Consider the following 20,654-nt stretch of genomic DNA (forward strand, 5'->3'; position numbering starts at 1 on the left):
AAGATCGAAACATCTATAGAACCCCTGATCACCCTGCTTCTTTGCTAAAAGCCTTCATTTCACAGCTGGTTCTATGTCACTCTCAAAGTGTCGACCAGAAAGTACAGAATTCGAATTTAGCCCTTGCTTGAGAGGTACGAATGTGCTGTTCATGCTTCACGTGTCGGTGGGTGATGTATTTAGGAATCCATTGTTTCTAGGATTTTTTTGTACCTAATCAATTTGCGGAATTTGTCCTGGTCGGGCTGATAGTATAAACGTGACTTTCCTCTTTAACATTCCTAATTCAGTAGCCCACATGTTTCATTGTTTAATTGCAGGTGATGAATATTCATGAGCTTTCGTGTCGGGTGTGAGCCGTTAATTACATACTAGTCAATGTGGCAGCGGTGCTATAAAACCTCTTTCGAGGCACACACATTTACCAGCACTTGGACAGCCCGGCACCTTCTCTGCCAACAATCCTCAGACTCACAGGGAGGTAAGTGCTTGAATGCGCGCTCTTTATTTGCGGAGGGTAGGGTGGCTGCCATGTTGGGATTTGAAGCTGCTGTAAAATAGCGACTGTTTTTAATTTTCAACAAACTACATTTGGAATGTGTATTATTGAATTTTCCTGAGAGTGTGAGTAAAACGCCCTTTCTCTTATTGATCTGTAATATTTATAGATGCACGTGCTATTTAAGTGTTTGGGGGATATTCCTGTGTAGTTTTTATTCCAAGGTTTTTTAAACCCGGCGAAAGCAGTTCATATCAATCTCTCGGGTAGGATTAGTTCAGAGCGAGGAGTGTGTCTAGAAAAGTGACCAGTGAACTATAACTCAGTGTCCGTAAAGACATGAAGGGGAATCTAAGAAAGTCGTCAGGTTCTCAGTGTACCCTAGTGTCTCAACCCTAAAGCAGGAGTATACAGACAATTATTTTCCACGATTTGAGGTGGTTTGTATTCTAACTGAGTCAGTCATTTCATTTCATTTTGGTACTTTATTTCGGTCATAGACCATAAAAGTAACAATTCATCAGTGCAAGCACAAATATATCATACCATAAAAGGATAAAAACAATTCAGTATGTGTTACATACTCAGTAATAGCACTAGATTGATAAAAACATTAAAACCAAACAGTACAATGTTATACTTTGATATCTATAGAGTAAAAACAATTCATTTAAGATGGATGAATTATGTACTGAAAAATAGCACCAGTTAAGTAAAAACAATAAAACCGTACCATACATTAAAATACATTTGTATCTGACCAGTCAGAGGCCTAGGTACTGCCTACCAAGGGTCCGCCAGGTTGTTTGAAGTGGGACAGAGAGGATTTTGCTCCGAATGGGCCATATACTCTCGAGATACTTGCCTACAGAGAAACTTTAACAGAGGACGTATCTGCTCTACAGATCCTCGAGGCTATCTCATATTGGCGGGCTCCTAGATAACGACGTACGGGAGCTATCCGCTTTTCCTCTGTTTGTAGGTAGGGCAAAAGAACAGGAGATGATCGGACGTTTCTTCATCCTTGCCACATAAGGGACACATTTTGGATCCACCTTGGTCACGTTTCCATTTGAATGTGAGTGTAGAAAGAGGGAGCGAACCTAGCCTGAACCTTAAATAAAGTGCTTTAGTTAATAGAGCATCTATCTCAGTCAAGTAATTTCAAACAGTGGTACTGGTTTGAACTCAAGGAAGCTTTCAGTCGGGTGCCCCAGGCCTATCTGGTTACATAGTTTAACCTCCCTGCTCTCCCAGTAGGCAAACGTCAGCTTTTTACAGCGAGGGGAGTGATAGAGCTTGGATCTAGTCAATGCTCATGCAAACCCCTGGAGATGAGAAACTGCATCACAGATGCCAACCACCGGATTTTTCGTCCCGCCCTGTGATCTGTTCAAGACATAACTCAAACCGTCCCTGTAATGTTCAGATTCAGGAGTGGGTCATACACAACACCTACAAAGGATTGGCTTTAGGCGGGTTACGGACACTATAGACCATAACCCTAAGTCTTGCTTAAAGGCTAATGGAGTACTTAGAGGTAATTTGAGGGCTGCTCTCAGGAAATTATTCTCGTCTTTTTTCATTCCATTTCGATTTCTTTGGCCCCAGAGCTCTGCCCCATATGTAGCAGCAGCTGCGGCTTGGGCCCTCCAGACAACAAGAAGGGTGGAGACTGGGTGCGAGTTGGTCTTAATTGCAAATTTTATAATAGGAGCTTCCCAGTGTTTAAAAATGAGAGTGCTTTTTACAAAGTAGTTGACCCAGGTGTTGCAGCTGGATAAGCATATGCCAAGGTAGTCAAAAGTCTGTCACTCACTCTAGTTCCACCCCCTCAAGGGATATATTCCCTATAAAGCCTCTGTAGGGGTGGATGGCCGTAAACTTAGTTTTGCTTTCATTGATTGCTAGGCCATGGTCTGAGTAAACTAAATTGAAGTTATTCAGGAGAGTCTCCAGGCCTTTGGGAGTCATAAATGCCAACAACGTATCGTCTGAGAACAACAAAGCAGGTTTCTTGGTTTCTCCTTGTACCGGGTAATCATGGTCGTAGGCTAGTAGATAGTCAATACTCCATTAACAAACAGCAAAAGCAGCATGGGAGCAAGTATACAGCCTTGCCTTACCCCCTTATCTATCCCAAAAGCATCAGTAGTTTCCCCATTGGCTCCTCAACGAATTTGGGTAGAATTAACTTTAGTGGAGCCAAAAAATGATATTAAGAAGGGGGCCAGGGAGTCCCAGGTCTCTGAGGATACACCATAGTTTATCTCTAGGGACCATATCGAATTCCGCCTTAAGGTCTACAAAAGCACTATAAAGACTAGCCCCATTTAATTCGACCTCCGTGTAACTTATTGGTTGGTACCTAAAAATCTGGTCGACCATACTAGTTTTGGTGTGGAATCTGGCTTGAAAGGATGTCAAAATCTTGGTTTCATCGAACCAGAGTAACAATCGGTGTAGTATTAGCTTATTTGTGTTGACTGGACTCAATGAGTCTAATTGGGAGATACTTTGCCGGGTCTGTCTTTGGGCCTTTTTTAAGGTTAGAGATTCTTTCCACACCTTTCCAAGATGTTGGGAGGTCTGCTCCTGCCATGACGGTGTTATCGAGCCGGGTAAGGTATGGTGAACAAATAGTGGTTTCGGAGATAAACAGGCCCACTGGAATTCAATGCTGCCAAGGGCTTTCCCCAAACTTCTGTGATTTAATGGCATTACAGATTTGCGACACAGTGAAAAATTCTTCATTTCTGGAGGTGTCAGAGTTGTAGATAATGACACCGAGTGTTGTGGCTGGTAAGGGACCATAGTTATCTTGGGTCTCCGGATTGGGGTGGGAGGGGAAGAGGAGTATAGGGTTTTAAAGTGGGTTACCAGTTCTGGGGAGCAATATTAGATTCAGGTTTCGCCCACACTGTCTTGGAGCCTTGCGAGATGACATGCCAGAAGGCTGCCTGATTCCCTGGGTACACAGCGGTCAACATTTCCGTCCAAATGGCCATATCCCAGTTTGATTTTGCACATTTTTTGACAGCTTAGAGTTCCTATTTGAGTAGGGTTTGGTGAAAAAGCCTGATTCTTAACTCCGCGAACCAGTTAGCATGGATGTCCATTACCCTATCGGAAGGCAGCTCAGGATGAACTAATAGGAGCAAGATGTGGGGCAGGCCCTGGTGTATGTGGGCGTATGTATTCTCATTATTCAATATAGTCTTCCATCCTACCTTCCTTCAATCATTGCTAACTTATATATCACCACAAGGTAATCAAGGGTCCTTATTTGACCTGTCCGTTTTGTCATGCAGTGTAAGAAACAGAGGAAAATGATCACTCTCCGTCCTATATAAACCTCCATATCTATAATGAGTTCCCAGAATCGGAGGTCCACAAGAAAATAATCAATACAACTCTGGCTGAAATGTCTTTTAAAGTTGGGCGCCTCTCTACATAGGATTTCGCCCTGCCATTGCAGGCCCTCAGATGACAACATATACAGAGGTCCAGCAACTGCAGGTCTACCTTTGATGTGAACTTTAGACATGGACCCGCAATCTGGGGAATACCCCAGGATTGATCTTCGTCACCGATTATTTCCCTTTGGAGGGTGGTAGGTTTGAAACGTGTTAAAACTCACGGCTACAATTACTACTACCTCCCACTTGGATTTTGAGTTAGTAATATCACTCAGTTGGTCTAGAATGGAAGACTCTGCTTACTTGGGAATGCTCCTGCTATAAACATTAAAATAACAGTAGTGTTACATTTACCTAAAGGGCAACCTCGAGGCCAAGTAGATCCAGTGAATTGATTGGCAGTTGCTTAACGTGGTATTCCAGAGGGATCTTAATCCATGTGGATAAACCACCTGAAAGTCTAACGGGTTTGGGTTTGCGAGCAGGCACATGAAATTTCTTATACCCTTGTCTATGGGTTGGGACAACCTCCCAGGACTCTTTAAACATAATATTGGCTGTGTATATAAAGGGCCCTGAGCCCCCCTGGGAAAACGTACTCCCCAGTCCCGCAAAGTTCCAAGAGATGATACAAAAATCATTAGACCTACACGTCTAGAGAGTAGAAAAATTGTTCACTGTGCAAGATGCAAGAACTAGTTGGAGGAACCTACACTCGGGGCTGCTCTTGGTCATGACTACCAATTGATGAAGGATTCCAGTCAATCCACACAAGAAGGAGAAAATGTGGTCTGAGGGTGCTCCTGGCTCTAAAGTAGGGGGACCCTTGTTTTGAACGGTATCTGGGAGTTATTGGGGGTAGAGGTTTGTGCCTGTAAAGACAATAGACCATTCACAAAAGCTTAGTGTGAGAACTGTAAACTAATGCAGTCAAAGGTGTCAGAGTGTGAAATACGACTCGCACTAATTATGTCAGAATGTATTACAGTGTAGCATTTCCTCACGTCTCTAATCCAGTGCATCACTTTATTTATCAGGGAAGCGTCATCTTCTTCGACACACAAGGGCACCTTGGGATACCAGTCATATATAACATACAGCTGTGGGAAAAAGCATTAGGGTTAGTATTAGACAATAGACAATTGGAAACTAGGGTGAGGCAGTATAGGTTTAGGAGTAAAATCAGGGTAAAGTAATGGAACCTGGATATGTGAATCCTTGCAACCATCAACCTGGCTTGTCGATGAGTTTTCAAGGTGCTGGTATTTCGGCGAGGACTGTAACTCATCACATAGGGCCTTAATCTCAGCCCATGAAGAATTAGTAACTACCCATAGTTCTTTGATTGGGGCACAGGTATCATCCGCTACATCCGACCGTTGTGGGGGGATTAGCAAGCGCTCCGGAGTCCTTTGGCGGCGTATCATTAGAGGCCAAAACAGAAAAATTATTAGATCATGTAACCACAGGTTCTAGTGGAATGGGGGATTTAAAGGAATTAGAAGAAATACACAACGGAGAACTGCCGATAGTGGACTCCCCCGGGGCATTTCTTATTGAGCTAATTGCCATGAAAGGAGACCATTTGCCCTTCCCAACTTTTTTAAACAACTGGGCAACTTGTGTCTTTTTTGGCTTAGCACCAGAAGCATCAGGTTGAAGGATTTGATCTACCTCCTCTACAAGATGGTCTATAACTTGTAGGGTATTGCTGCGGGATGGACAGTCTACTGCTTTTTCCTGGTTGGTTCACCAGTGAGTTTTTCGGTGCTTTTCCTTTTCCCCGATGGTTGACAGTTTAAATATCACTCTGCAGGGATTTTAACTAAATAGTCATACTACAAATAACAGTCTTCCCTCCAAAAAACACAAACAATTGGCCAGGCTACAAGCTTATGTGGGAAAACCATGAGGGGTTACTATTATTTTAAATGCCTAATACCACTTGCCTCATTGGGGGAGACTGTTTGATGATGAGTCCTGGATCCGGTCTTTGACATATTTGGTCTCAGTCTGGAAGGACAGCCAAACAGGCACCACAAAAGTCAGTAGATATATGTTCGTAAGAGTTGACCTTATTTAGCATGGGGATTTGCAACTCGGCCGCATGCCAAGGGGGGTGGCCTGCCCTCCCTCTGCCTGTCGCTGATGGGCGCAGGACGGGACCGCCATTGGCCCGGGCGTGGCCCATGTGGCGGGACTGCTCGCCACGCTTAATACCGCTTAGTAGATCAGGTGAGGGGGAAGACCAGGGACCGCCTCCTGGGGTCCTGGTGAAGCTGGACTGTGTAGTACCCTCTGAAATGCCGCCAATCTCACCCGTGCAGCCAGACTCCTCGCCGTGCTTTATAGCGCTTGGTAGATCAGGTGAAGGGAAGACCTAGGACCTCCTCCTGGTGCCCTGGTGATGTTGGACCATGTAGTCTCCTCTGAAATGTCGCCAACTTCATCCGTGGAGTGGGACTCCTCGTCGCGCTTTATTGCACGTGGTAGATCACGTGAGGGGAAAGACCAGGGACTGCCTCCTGGGGTCCTGGTGATGCTGGACCATGTAGCCCCCTCTAAAATGCCCCCAATTGCTGTCCTTTATTGTATGAATTCACCTACTTAGGCAAATTCCCACTCTCTGAAGTATCACGGATTTTCCTGAATGGACGAGATGATGTGATTAAAGTACTAATTACGTTTAGACGGAACTGAGGGATTTGGTTCAGATAAGAACATGTACTCAGTAGTTATCAGCAAGCAGTGTCAACATTTCTAATACACCGATGCAATCATGCGTATTTTTATGAATTTTGCTTTACAATTGTTATGTGAAATTCCCAAAACTAATCCCAGAGAGCACGGGAATAACACAAACGACCTGAATATAAGTAGCTTTTGTTCATGGCTCTTGCGTTTTCGCTCTATGTTTAAGCGCAAAATGCATCCTCACACCTAAAACGGACAGTTTCCACATTATTAGATGTGACATATTATAATGGGTATGCATGGTGTGGAAAAATGGATAAACACATAAGAGAAAACAGGTGGGAGGCTTATAAATAATGAAAAGTAGAGAAATAATCCCGAGAGAAAGGCTAGGAATAGTCACAGTTAAATGACTTTTGGGCCAGATGTACGACCCTTTTTTGCGTCCGCAAACGGGGAGATCCTCCCGTTTGTGGCCGCAAAAAAGTGTAATAGCATGTACAAATGCTATCTTGCGAGTCACTGACTCGCAAAATAGCATTTGCCACTCTCGCTGTTAGGAAGGGGCATCCCTTCCTAATAGCGAATCAACATGCTATGTACTAATGTTTTGCAGCCGCATTTGCGGCAGCAAAACACTTGCTGTTTACCACCTACTTCAAGTAGGTGGTAAACCACTCGCAAATGGGAAGGGGTCCCCAGGGGACCCCTTCCCCTTTGTGAGTATGTGGGGAAATATTTTTTTTTTAAATTAAACTGAAAAGTTTCATTTTTCTTTTTTAAATGCATCCTGTTTTCCTTTAAGGAAAACGGACTGCATTTAAGAAAAAGAAAAGTGCTTTATTAAAAAAGCAGTCACAGACATGATGGCCTGCTGACCCCAGCAGGCCATCATCCCTGTGAATGCTAGCCATTCCTAAAGGGGTCGCAAATTGCGCCTGCCTCATTCATATTAATGAGGCATGCAATTTGCGACCCCATTAGGAATCGCAAACAGTGTCTGAGACATTGTTGTGCATTCCAATGACCGAGTCGCAAATGCGACGCAATTTGCGACTCGCTAATTGGCGGGTCGTACATCTGGCCCTTTGTCTAATATCAGATAGTGTTTTGGAAATTGAAACTGAAAGTCATGACATCATTGGGCTTCTTAACCGTCATTGGTACACTCTTAACTGCCTAATAGAAATGGGGGAGGAGGATGGTGATGAAATATCAAGTGTAACTGTCACACTACAAAAATATCATATCAACAATACAGACAACCAAAATATCAGCTAGGTCAGTAATTGTTTGCTGTACTTATCACTACATATATGTCTCTTGTCCAAAAATTGATTTTTAAAGTATGTAGATGTCAAGTTAAAATAGTAAATCTATACTTACCAATATACACGTAACCAGTGATGCAGTGAACCACCCCCTTAAGCAGCCTAAGCGGGGGTTGCTCATTGGGTGAACGAGCGGGGTAACTGGGTCCCCCGAAAACGTTAATTCGATGTGTATGGTGCTTTCCTGTCTGCAAACAAAATGCTAATAAATACGATTAGTTACAAAATGGACATAGAGGTTTGGTAGGTGGGTTGACATTCATTGCAAAATAAACAGAGACATGATGAAATGTTTAAAATAGGGGAAATGCACATAGAGGGTGAAATAAAAAAGTGAGCATGAGAAAGAATAGTAGGAAAGACCAAAATAAAGATGAGAGACATAAACATGGGTAGATGGAAAGAGAGAGGAAAGAGCTGGTGGTCAAAGGAAGGTTGCAAGAAAGGAAGTACATGTTGAAAGATATAATGAAGAAAATGTGAAAAGTAGGATGGAAGAGTGAAAGAATGAATGGATGGAAGCATGAAAGATTGGGTAGGTGGAAGGACACAAGGATAGATGGAAGAGTGAAATGATCAACAGATAAAAGGGTGAATGGCAGGAAGAATGAAGAATGGGCAGATGGGTAAGATTGTAAGGAACGATGGTGAAAGGAAGAAAGGAAGGAAGGATGGATGGATGGATGGATGGATGGATGAATATATAAATGGGGAAAGTATAAATGTATGAATTGATGGAAGGAGGATGAGAAGGTAAACAAAATTCTCCTAAGCGCAGGTTTGCTCACTTGGCATGCTGGGTGTGATCAGAGTATTGGTTAAAGTGGAGGTATTTTTATTTTCTACCTTCTCCCTGGAACCTACCTCCACAATATTTTGGCAGTAGATTTTTTTGTTACAACATTCTTGCAGCATGATATTTCTTTGGTCGATATTCTGACATACAAGTGAAAGGAAAAGTGAGCAAGAAAGGTAAGGCAAGCTAATGAGTGAAAGAAAGACTCAGATTGCAGCATAAAACAGGGAAAGAAGCACTTACAACAAAGAAAAAGAGTTCAAGGCAGTCAGGAGTGAGATGGCAAGGGAGACCAATAGAAAGAAAGAGTGGAGTTGAGATGAACAAAATATCTCAAACAAAGTTGTGCATTTGGGATTATCAAACTAACTAATCCTACATTTTCTGCAGGTCGGCCAACAAGAAAAACGCCCATCATTGGCTCATAAGGACATCCTTGGTGAGCCGTGGGACTGAATCCGAAGAAAACCGACAAGCAACAGAGTCATGGCCCAAGACAGAGTGCATCAGGACTGCCAGGTAAATAGACAGATGTAAAAAACGTAGAAACATCAAAAGATATCAATATGGAATCAATAAGAGCTTCTACTATACTTGAAAGAGAAGATTGGAAGTGTGGTTCTCTTTCACTTCTACAACATTCTTTGTTGGCTGTGCAAGGACAGATGCAATGCTCACAAATGCCACTATGAAACACAAAGAGGACCTACGGTACAGCATCGGCACACACACATATCTCAATGGCAAATTAATCTCGTTCTTTACTGACATTTTTAATTAGCATTTGTATAGCGCACCATCATTGAGGCTTCGTAGCGCATTTCATGGTTGAAGGCAGCATCAAGGCACGCCTGCCACAGCTCCCTGCTGGTACAAAGCAGACCCAAAGCTGCTCAATGCCAAGCTTGATCTCAGTTCTAATGCAATCACTGTCTTATGTCTGCACAGGACACATCAGTCAAGAGTTGCTGTTGCTGTGCCACTCAGTGTTTCAGTGAGTATTTGGTTATTTTACTGCATTTAAATTAACTAAGATTATCATTTTCTTCTGGGATTTTCTTGGTGTTGGAGAGTTCTTGGTGTTTGATGGTTGAGTTCCTCTGGAAATGGAAATCATTTTATTCAGAAAAATACATTTCCAGTCACTGCTTTTCTCACAAATGCACATGAATTAGTTCCACCTTTGTGCCTAGTCACTGCTGAGCTTTTCCATGAATGGCTCACTGATGGAGTGTTCACCCTCATCTCCATTCATGCCTTGACATACCATCCGGCACAAACATCTGCACAGATGACAGGTCATTGCAGTCTCCAGGTCCCTGTGGTTTTAGGGACCTGGAGCCGTACTACACAGAAAACCTCAGGGGTGCAAAGGGCATGTGCGCCCGCTCTGTGCACCCCCGGGACACATTGGTATTACAGAAGGGGCCTCAGAGGCTTCTACGGCCCACTCTGTGTTACAGATAGCTCTGGCACACGTGGAACACCAGCGCTATCATCAGAGGGTGTTTCCTCATTTGCACGGAGGCGTCAGCCCATGCACTTTGCCTCTGCGCCTGTGCCCTATTTTGGACGCAGACATGACTTTAGGAGGCGCCTGCTAAAGGCAGCCTTCTAGAGGGGAGAAAGAGTGTCCCATGGACCTCACAGTCATCCCCTTGTGGGAGGGTGCAGTCACTCACTGCATCCACCTGCAAGGGGATTTCTCACCCCTCTTGAAAGTGCAAGCAGATGCCACTTGCACAGTAAAACACGGAGCAGCTTTAAAGCAGCTGCGCCGTATTTATCTGGAATGCGCTGCCCCCAGGGCAGCACTGGTTCGCGGCTGGCCTAGGGGCAGAGCATTCATGGTGATATTGCGCTCTTTCCCTGTTTGCTCACGGCGCACCTATCTAAAGGTGCACCATTGCACAAAGAGGGAAAGCCACCATATTTGTTATACGGCCTCAGATGTACTATGGGCTGAATCGCAGGCCAGTTGGTGTTTGTACACACCGAACACCTTGTTACCATACCTTCCTTTTCGACTGTGATAGATATATTACTCTTGAGCACAAAATGAACATTCAGTAGGATTTGCAGAATCCTGTCCTATTAATATCGATGATGCAGGTTTCTGTCTACGAATGGTGCAGAATGGTAGGGATGGAGGACTGAAGAGGCAGCGGACCTCATCCCTGCCTTTGCATTCTTAAACAACATTTTATTTTATCATTCCACTTCCTGCACTTTAAAGGAACAGGAGCTGCAATCAAAAAATAGAATACGCATTTGGCAAATGCCTTGCTGGGTGCATGCAGCAGTACCTTGGGACACTGGCGGGTCCCCATTCCCAATAGTCCATATTTGCAAAGTGGAAGCTGTCCCTCAGACACTACTTCTTCTATGAGAATGGATACCACAGCTTTGGGTATTAGTATTCAATCAATGATTTACAGCAGTTATTTGTTGAGGCTGGGGCCTGGAATGAAGGGTGTTTTCAGCTGGTTAGCTAGATTTGCTTGAATAGATCACCTACTAAATGATACAAAACGTTTTGAACTTAATGCATAATGGGGTTGGGAGCTATAGAGGAGCCCTGAAGATAGGGATGATGTGGTCACACTGAGGCTGGTGGTTGTATGGAGAATGCCCTTCTTTTGGGGTGATGGAGGAGTCAACTATGGGCCAGATGTACAAACATTGGGAAGAGTGATTTCCTAATTGCGATTTCCTGCAAATCACAATTATTAAATCACTATTCCTAAGGTATGAAACTTGTTGAGTTTCAATTAGCGATTCCTAATGGGTTGTAAATTGACCTACCTCATAAATATTCATGAGATAGGTCGGAGATTGCGACCTATTAGAAATCATAGCCATCACAGGGATGGTGGCCTGCTAGGGTCCGCAGACCACCTTGTCTGTGATTGCTTTTGATTAAAGCAACACTTTTTACTTTAAAATGCAGCCGTTTAACTTTCATGAAAAACTGAATGTTTAAAAAGAAAAAAATTAAATGCTTAAAAGTAAATTTTTAAGAGTAGGCAGTGGTCTTTGGGACCACTGCCCGCACTTAAAAAATATTTGTGTTACATTCTCAAAGGGAAAGTGGTCCCATGGTATTCATTCCTATTTTGAATGGGTTACCACCAACTTTGAATTGGTGGTACAATATTTATGTTTTGTGAACGAAATTTGGTCCCAAAACATTAATACATACCACTGCGAATCACTGTTTGGAAGGGATGCCCTAAACACTCCCCTTCAAAATACCGAATCGCAAACCAATCTTGCTATTCAGTAACAACTTAGAAAAGGGATCTGAGGTTTCCTTCGATATATTCTTAGAACGAAAGGCACACATTGAGTCGGATGACAATACTTGCCTTCAGAGAGCACACAGGTAATGAAACCTAGAGTGAAATGCGTGCTGGCAAAAAAGATTTTACATGAGTTCTTAACTTACAAAGTAGAGTAACAGTATGGCATGAACTTATTTTGCAATTGGAAATATAATTCACTGCTTAAAATAGGAAAGAACAATAAATATGCAAAAAATATGTTTGAAATGAACTAAAAAGAAAAATCACTTGCTGTGTGACTTGAAACATGTTTCGCCGAGAATTACAAGAAGTAAAGGGCTGAGAATTATACGACAGAACAAGATGAGAATTATAGAAATAAGTGGGGTCCGGATGGCCTTTAAATCAGCTCTGTTTTTGATGCTAACCTGTTGTTGGCGAGATGATGAGGTGGTTAGGGACTGAACGTTTAATTTGAAAGTTGTATTTTGTTTATTTAACCTTTCTAAATGGCTTCTACCTTTAGAATCACAGATGAGTAGCAGTAGGCATTTCACAAATTGATATGTTTTCTTCTTTTTCAGAATGGCTTCTTGGTCTAATGTCACTTGTTTGGATAGCACTGAGCATCGCTGAGATTGTCATTGGTAAGATCAAAGGATCTCATTGCCTCTTTGTACTCCTTCGTCTCCCCTCTACCCTGACATATGCATCTCTTTTTCTATCCTCTTTTCATCCCTTTTTCCAGTTCACCTCATGAGGTTAGGAGATATCACCCCTGGAAAGTTTTTTTTTTAATGCTGAATGGATACATACTTATAACCTGTTGACTAGTAATGCCTTATTTGGTGTATGACATGCGATTTGGGATCTACCTCATTAACGAGGACGTGGTCGATCTTTGTCTATCTCTTTTAAGAAAGATTTTGTTAGTACTCGAGCAGAACTTCTGTGACACTTTGGTTTGTGGTAGATCATTAAGTCCATACTACACCCCACCAAGGGGATGTCTCCGGCGACAGACCCACCCCAACCTCTCCGCTCAACTAAGGCATCCCTAATTTCACCCTATAAAGGAGCTATCTCTGGACTGTTGGCCATTTGCAATGTTTTGAAACTCAATAAATACACGTAAAGTAGTCTCTGTTGGAAACAGTCCCACACAACATCTCTGGATAGTTATTTTTAAATACCTCTTTTGGCCAAAACCCTAATGCTACTCACTATTCAGCACTTTTTTTTTTCTTTTGGAAGAACAGAACTGCAAGCACCAAAATCCACTGAGACAAATGTCTGAGTAGCTGTGAGGGACTCAAATGTTTCCCTGAAAAGAGCTGTCATAGTAAATTAATTGAGTGCCTCTTAAAAATAGTGCTCACCTCCCCGACTGTAATCCAAGGGCAAGAGGTTGAGGGAACCTCTGCCAATATTCAGGATGTGACTCACCTCACTTCTTGAAATTATTGCAGGTAACTCATCCGAAGGGAATCACGTTGGTTTCTGTGTTTAGATTCAACCAACCTAAGCATACACTCTACAATTTTCATAGGATAGGATTTTATTAACATTCTTGCTATGACACTGCTGATAAGCATGATCTCTTTTGTCTCACATTTTTGTGAGAGCTCTGAGGTGTGACTGCGGGTGTTATATAATGCCTCACAACTTACAATTGAGTCAGTAGTGTAAGTCATGGATTGTCATGTGATCCCAAAATGATCCGATGAGCTATAAGAAAAGCATGTAAAATACAATTAAAATAATAGATTGAAAAAACTAGCTGGAACATGAAACTGACCGGTAGGAAGAGAGAGTGAGAATGTGAGTGAGAGAGTGAGAGACAGGGAGAGAAAGAAAGAGAAAGAGAGGGTCCAATAGAAATGATTGATTGGAAGATGGCTAGAATGAGAGCAAAAGATCAAAGCAAAGGAGGAGATGAGGATTGGAGAAAGGGAGGAGAAAAGAATGAGAAAAAGAAGTTGACGAGGCACAGGTGGTTTAAAAAGAAAACCAGAGTCAAATCAGGCGGTGTGTTAAATCATATGTTTTTAAGCTAAACTGCTTTAGGCCCCCATTTCAAGTTCAGGGCTAAATGCTGATCTCTGTGTAAACTAAGGGACGGGGATTCTGAGTTGTTTGATAAACATACCCTCACAGTTTTCCTTGATGGAACAAATTAAGGTAAAGGCCATTAGGAATGCCAAAATATGTGGAACTTGGTGTGTATACAAAACAGTGATGGATGGAATGCTTGAATTAATCTAAGACACTGGTAATCACTCAGGCCGCATCCCAATCCATCATTATTTGGCACACAATGCCGGCTCATTTTGGACCCAGCTTTATGCAAATCAACCTTGACCCTGCTCCAATAGGAATAGTCCAGCCCGAACTGCCAAGCCAGGACCTTCCTGAACCGAAACACACACAAACCAGAATTTGGTGTGCTACCTTAATAATTGTACATGTTATGTCTCAGTTGCAAGATGAAAACTAGAAAGAGGAGGCATTTACCATAACTGGGGTGGTAAATACCTCATTCTGTGGTAATGGTATTACCAAGTGTGGTAAAAGCCTTCACTGACCTAACTTGGAATGAGGTCCATTGCCTTTCAACAACAAACCACACAACTGCATATCCCAGGATGGTTTTGTCTAGGAATGTGCTTAGTGGCCTGGAGATTTGAGGCAATACTGTCTGCATTCTATACATTTAATAAGACTAGTTCCTCCTATCAGGTGCGTCTGGAGTATCTGGCAACGTGTTATTTCCTGGGAGAAGATAAAACTAAATATCAGCCACCCTACTGAATATTTCTTTTGCAATATTTCATTGCTCTGTAATGCAACACCTAATGTAGTTATTTCACTGGTTTGTTGTTTTCATACTCACAGGTTCTGTTTATCTGCATGAATGCCCAGCACAACGCTTCATCCCTATCTACCTCATCGTCAATGGTGTCACCGTCATCGTCATGTCCCTCCTCTCTATTGTGGCTGGACTGAGGCCAAATAAGCTCGTCTATGGCATCCTTGCGCTGTTGAGCCTCTTTTGGTTTGCTTGGCTTATCACAGGTAATACCTTTACTTATGTCGTACAGTTCTAGGGAAAGTTATCATCAACGATTGGAAGCTATCAATCACGAGATAACTAATGAAATTAGCAGTCCATTTGCAACATAATTTATAAACACAAAGTGCCATCCGTAGGATGGTGGATGAAGAAAGGGCTTTAAAATGAGACAACAAGCCATTTACAAGATAGTGAATGAGCATGAAGTGGTGGGTATACTGATTATCATTATCAATATACTTACAGATAAAGTGATCTGATAGGCTCCTGTTTCTGAATGGCTAGTTGTACAATTTATTAACATCACAACAGAAAATACCCACCACGATTTAAATTTTTGGGCAAGGTAAGACAAGTGATACATACTATTTCTTAGTAAAATACTAAGATTCCTTGTGTATTTTTTTTTATTTAGAAGCACTTATAGTGGTTGCTAAAATTGGTCTGAATGTAATTTTTTGAAACATCATTTAAAATATGATATATTTGTCCCAAGTCAAACTTAGCGTGGCAGCTTGTTCCATAAATTGATTCCAAATACCTATATTTTCCTGCCTCCAGATCTCTTATTTTTTGCATTTTATTGGCGATAATTATATTGGGTTGATGTAGCCCCAGAGGTTATCACAGTGCTTTACATTGGCAGATATTTTGTACTGACAGATGCAGCTTTAAAACAAATGTCTGGTTAACTTACAAATTGGGTGTGGCCAGGTAAAATCCATATAAGAACAATCATTGACATGTGCATAAATTGATAGGAGGTGCTGTCGATTGGCCAAGAGGGGACATTGGGTAGGGAGAGAAGTAAACAGAGAAGGTGAAGAGTTTCAGTTCTTTCGTGGAGATACGGACAGAGGAGTTTGGCACCTGTCTGTTTCTCAAACCTTGACACCATCATTCAATTATTATTCAATGGTCTGCAAAGGGTGACAGGTACATATTTATTTACGCCTTGACTAGAATGGAAGAACCCAGCATCAATCAGAACTCAAACATAAGCACAAGACATGTAGTTCCTCCACAGGCCCTACCTGTGAGCAGGCCAGAGTTTGCGCAGGGGTCGGAATTCCATGTTGTATGGAGTTTACAGCACCCACTAATTACCAGGGGCAATATAGTCCACACCGTTCATAAGATTTGGGCAACCCAGAATTGCCAGATTTGACAGTTGAAAAGTACATTGTTTACCATGAGATGCAGATTGTGGTATGTTAAGCAATAAGCCCTACCTGATCTACTGGGCTAGAGTGGGTTTGTTTTCTTAAAACAATTTGACCAGGTCTCTACCATCTTGGCTGAAGCTTCCAAGCAGCTTTTCCAGCACAGAAATGAAAATTATATTCTAAGTGGTAAACTGGATTTTACCATCAGTTGTAGGCTGAGCTCGATGATAAAGGGAAAAAATATGTATCCTACTCAAAAAGTATTTCAAACAGAGCCTTACCATACTCACCTCTGATAAAAAGCCATTTTAACTTAAAAAATAACCTTAAAGTTTCAAACTTTTATCAGTGGGGGTCAGAGATTGCCCCAGTGAGTGAAAACACCTGAAGATGGGCCTTCGGAGAGATTTTCCTTAATTGCGACACATCTCACTTAGTACCGCTAAGGTCCATCCAATTTATCGTAGCCCCCCAATGACTTCTTCCTGATTGCAAATAATTTCTTCTCCAAAAAGGTTACGCTATCTAAATGCATCTCTGTTATTTCCATGGTAAATATTTAAAGTGAAATTTTACACGCATCTTTTGTGATATTTAATGTTATAGTCCTCCAATCCCCCCTCATGCGTTAGAGAGCGGCCGTATTGTTTCATGTAAATATACAGTGTCTTAAAGCTTATATTATAGAACTGTTAAACTGAAAGATTCATAGTTTTATCATTGGTATCAATGTAACTTCTGGAGATTACATCTTATGCCAGGAAAAGGGAGTTATACACATAAGTAGAGTTTTAAGTGACACATGGTGGCTGTTGCACTCATGGGTTTTGTGGAAATGTGGGTTAGTCAAAAATGTAGGATTATTTTAAAGATGGTCCGGCAAGGATCTGAGATCAGTGTTGGGGATATGATAAATCTTTTTTTTTCACCCAACAGGGAGCGTCTGGACTTTCCCGCTGTACCCCAACTACACGAACTGCAACAGAACTGTCTACCTATTTACGTTCTCCATCTTGATCATCCACTGGATCATCCTGGCGCTGTCCCTCCCCGCGATCATTGTCAAACTTTTCTCCTCTTTCCTCGCTTGTTCTTCTTGTTCCTCTTGCTGTCTTTGTTCTCAGTGCTCCTCTTGCGTTTCCTGTGTTACTAAATGATGAACTTAAGGCTCCAAAATCCTTACATTTTGTTAGAAAACTTGCAGTTCCATGGACTATTTGCACAACGGTGTCTCAAGAAAGAAATTGGTTATTTTGTAAATTCATAATTGCTAATAGATGGTTTTGTTGCACTGACAATTAGGGACCACCTTTGCTCCTGACTGACACATCATCTACTCACCAGGATGATGGCCAAACCCTATTATTATTAGGCACGTGGTTTAACAATAAAGACCACATGATAACCAAAGGTGTAGTGTATCCTGATTTTGCACAAAGGCAGGACACATGTATGGGCCAAAGGTAAAACTTGGCTATGAGAGAGGGTCACTGACAAGTGGCCCATGTATAGCGCCAACGGAAAACATGGCATGAACTCAGCCGCGGCCGGTGCAGGTAAGACCAGTGGGGCATCGGGGCCGAGTGGGGGAAAAGGGGTATTTTGAAAGATGAAGACGATGAAAAAATAATTATTTAATTTTCCCTCGTGGTCGTCTGTCAAATCCCCCCCAACTTGGCCCGACCACACTTACCTGCACAGGCTGCAGCTGCATGAACTGTTTTTCTACATAAGTAATTAACTGTATTTCGAACATCCTAGTGACACAGAACTAATAGATTTACTGGGTTTGCTGTTGTTCCTTTTAGATGGTATGTATTTCAGCAATTCGGACTGCATTCTTACTATTGAAGGATGGTTAATACTGATTTATATAAGGTTGCTCGCTGTCACAAAAAAGTAACAGGTGTTGCGATTCGAGTTATTTTACGGGCTACAAAATCAGTAAAGTCTTAACCAAGATTTGCACAGGAAATATTTTTTTCTAGAATAGTTTTGTTAATTGCCCGGTACAGCACACAACAATGAGCATAATTTGGTGCACCAGCGAACTATCTTGGTCAATAATAGAAGATTATCACCTACGGATCACAACAAAGGTTTTTTTCAGATCATTATGATGACCCTAGATAGCCAACATTTCTGGGAATTGAAAAAATTGAGCCACACTGTTGAAATAGTGTAAGATGAAAGCGTTTGTTGGAAAGAGAAGGCGGCCGAGGTTTACTAAGGCTTCATGCCTGTGCAGGCAGCCACAAAGTGGCGCATGCTATTCACTATTCAGAGCAAAATCTATGTTCCAATGGGAAGGTGAACGTTACAGATCACACAAACTGTTGCTTGAAGGTGGCATTACTAGGGTGGATCAACGCAAGCATGCACAGGTTCTGACGCAAAGCCGGCTCTAAGAAGCATAGCAAGACCAGGCCTTGCCTAGTAGAAGAAGGCTCAAGAAAAGTACATTTTATTTTTTATTTTTTTTAAATCCTTTCATTCCATATGGAATGCAGTGCACAACACATATCCCATGCACTGGAGCCTTCTGAGTTTGTTTACACGTAGGAATTAGTTCTGGAATGGTAGGTCTCCAGCATAAACCCTATGCTAGACAGTGAACACTCACAGATGTACCATGATGCCAGCGCCTTTGTGATTTATCAGACGGAGCAACACCAGTTTAAGGTCAATCTTGGTAGATTCGAAAATAATGTGGGTGCTATGCTGCACTGGGTGAAAAATATGTAAATCCGGGCCTGAATGTGTATTTCAAATAAGAAAGGTATACAAATAGACCTAATTTGAAATGAATGTTTCCTTGTGTAATGTAACTGGTACTCGTGTAAAGTGCTCCGATACCTGATACCTTCGGGTCAAGCTTGCGCTATATAAAACTAAAAAAAAGAAAAAGTGATAAAGTACCTCTAAGGCGAATTGCTGAATGCCATAAGTTATACATTTCTCTATTTAAAACAATAGTATTTATTTTATGTGAGTGATTATTTCGTGCTTCTCCTTTCAGTATTTTATCTTAATGTGACAAGTCAAAATTAAAAACATTTGAGGGTCATGGAATCACAGGTGTCTAACGCCTTTGCGACAGGGTAATGACTGACATACAACTTTAGAGGTAGAAAAATGCTTAGCAAATAGTTTTTCCCAGTACCCCACTACTTCTTACTAATAAAGAAAATGTGACTGTTAACACATTCAAAATCATGTATGAATATATGATTATTATTTGTTGTCGTTGTTATTGTGCTTTAATAAATTAATTTGTTTGGAATCCTGGCATCCTTTAAATAATTCACACCTAGATATGAATGGGATGAACAAATACAATTAAAAGATAGTGTTTTACAGACACTGTCGCATTTTTGTTCTTGAATGTTCTTTTGTGTTCTTGGGCGTTTTACTTCCTGAGCAGAACACTTGCTAATGTACCAGATATGCCATTGCATTTTTCAGTTCAGTTCAGTTCATAATCTTTATTTCGATCACTGAGACCACAAAAGACAATCACAACAGTACACACAACATTTCCATTAGGGGATAGGTACACCCTATTATCATAGTAGTTTGTATGTATACAAAATTATTTAACATTGCTATTCAAGGATTTCAGAACCGTATAAATGTTAAGAAGTTCGCTAAAAGCGTAAGACCATTGTATTCATTAATAAACCACACATATTGTTCTAAAATGCTTAAAAATGTCGATTTCCATAAAAATATCATAAAAGTGAACAATTGATAAGAAAAAAATATATATACATCCTCGAATGGCCGTAAAGAGATCAACATAAGAACTGTCAATGATGCGTCAGTATATGAAACACTAATATAAGCATAAAATTCTATGCCCATGATTGGAGTTATGCCAAACAGAAGTTTGCATTAGACGTTACTCGTCGGGCTGCCAGAGTAATGTTATCCTAACCGTTTGTACATCGGCTTACTCAGTTTGCTAATCACTAGGTTGGATGGGCTTGGGACTCTCAGTCATTTTTTCACTTATCAACCACTTCCAGCTTAGGAATTTAGCAGTTGCTATTACACTAGATTTGTTTGTATTGGTCAGCAGTATTCTCATTGCAACGGAGCTACACCTGGTACCCATGTTTCTACATAAGGTTTTCAACCATTTGCTCCGGGGTGCCTTATGTATATATGATTATTATTCGTTGTCGGTTTGTTATTGTGGTTCAATAAATTAATTTGTTTGGAAAACTGGCATCGTTTAAATAATTCACACCTGGATATGAATGGGATGAACAAATACAATCAAAATATTCTGTTTTACATACACTGTCGCATTTTTGTTCTTGAATGTTCTTTTGTGTTCTTGGACGTTTTACTTCCTGAGCAGAACACTTGCTAATGTACCAGATATGT

General features: G+C 41.5%; 1 protein-coding gene across 1 annotated transcript; it reads left to right on the forward strand.

Moving 5' to 3' along the window:
* Positions 1 to 430: 430 nt before the first annotated feature.
* Positions 431 to 19,545, forward strand: LOC146798579 (transmembrane protein 272-like). The gene is made up of 6 exons (XM_085625880.1): positions 431 to 481; positions 9,130 to 9,258; positions 9,688 to 9,733; positions 12,608 to 12,670; positions 14,919 to 15,098; positions 17,199 to 19,545. Exons 2-6 carry the CDS (start codon positions 9,226 to 9,228, stop codon positions 17,417 to 17,419), a joined length of 543 nt encoding a protein of 180 aa, XP_085482006.1. The 5' UTR covers positions 431 to 481; positions 9,130 to 9,225; the 3' UTR covers positions 17,420 to 19,545.
* The last annotated feature ends 1,109 nt before the right edge of the window (positions 19,546 to 20,654 follow it).

Source organism: Triturus cristatus, chromosome 9 (genome assembly GCF_964204655.1).
Source record: "Triturus cristatus chromosome 9, aTriCri1.1, whole genome shotgun sequence".
In the NCBI taxonomy this organism is placed as follows: domain Eukaryota; kingdom Metazoa; phylum Chordata; class Amphibia; order Caudata; family Salamandridae; genus Triturus; species Triturus cristatus.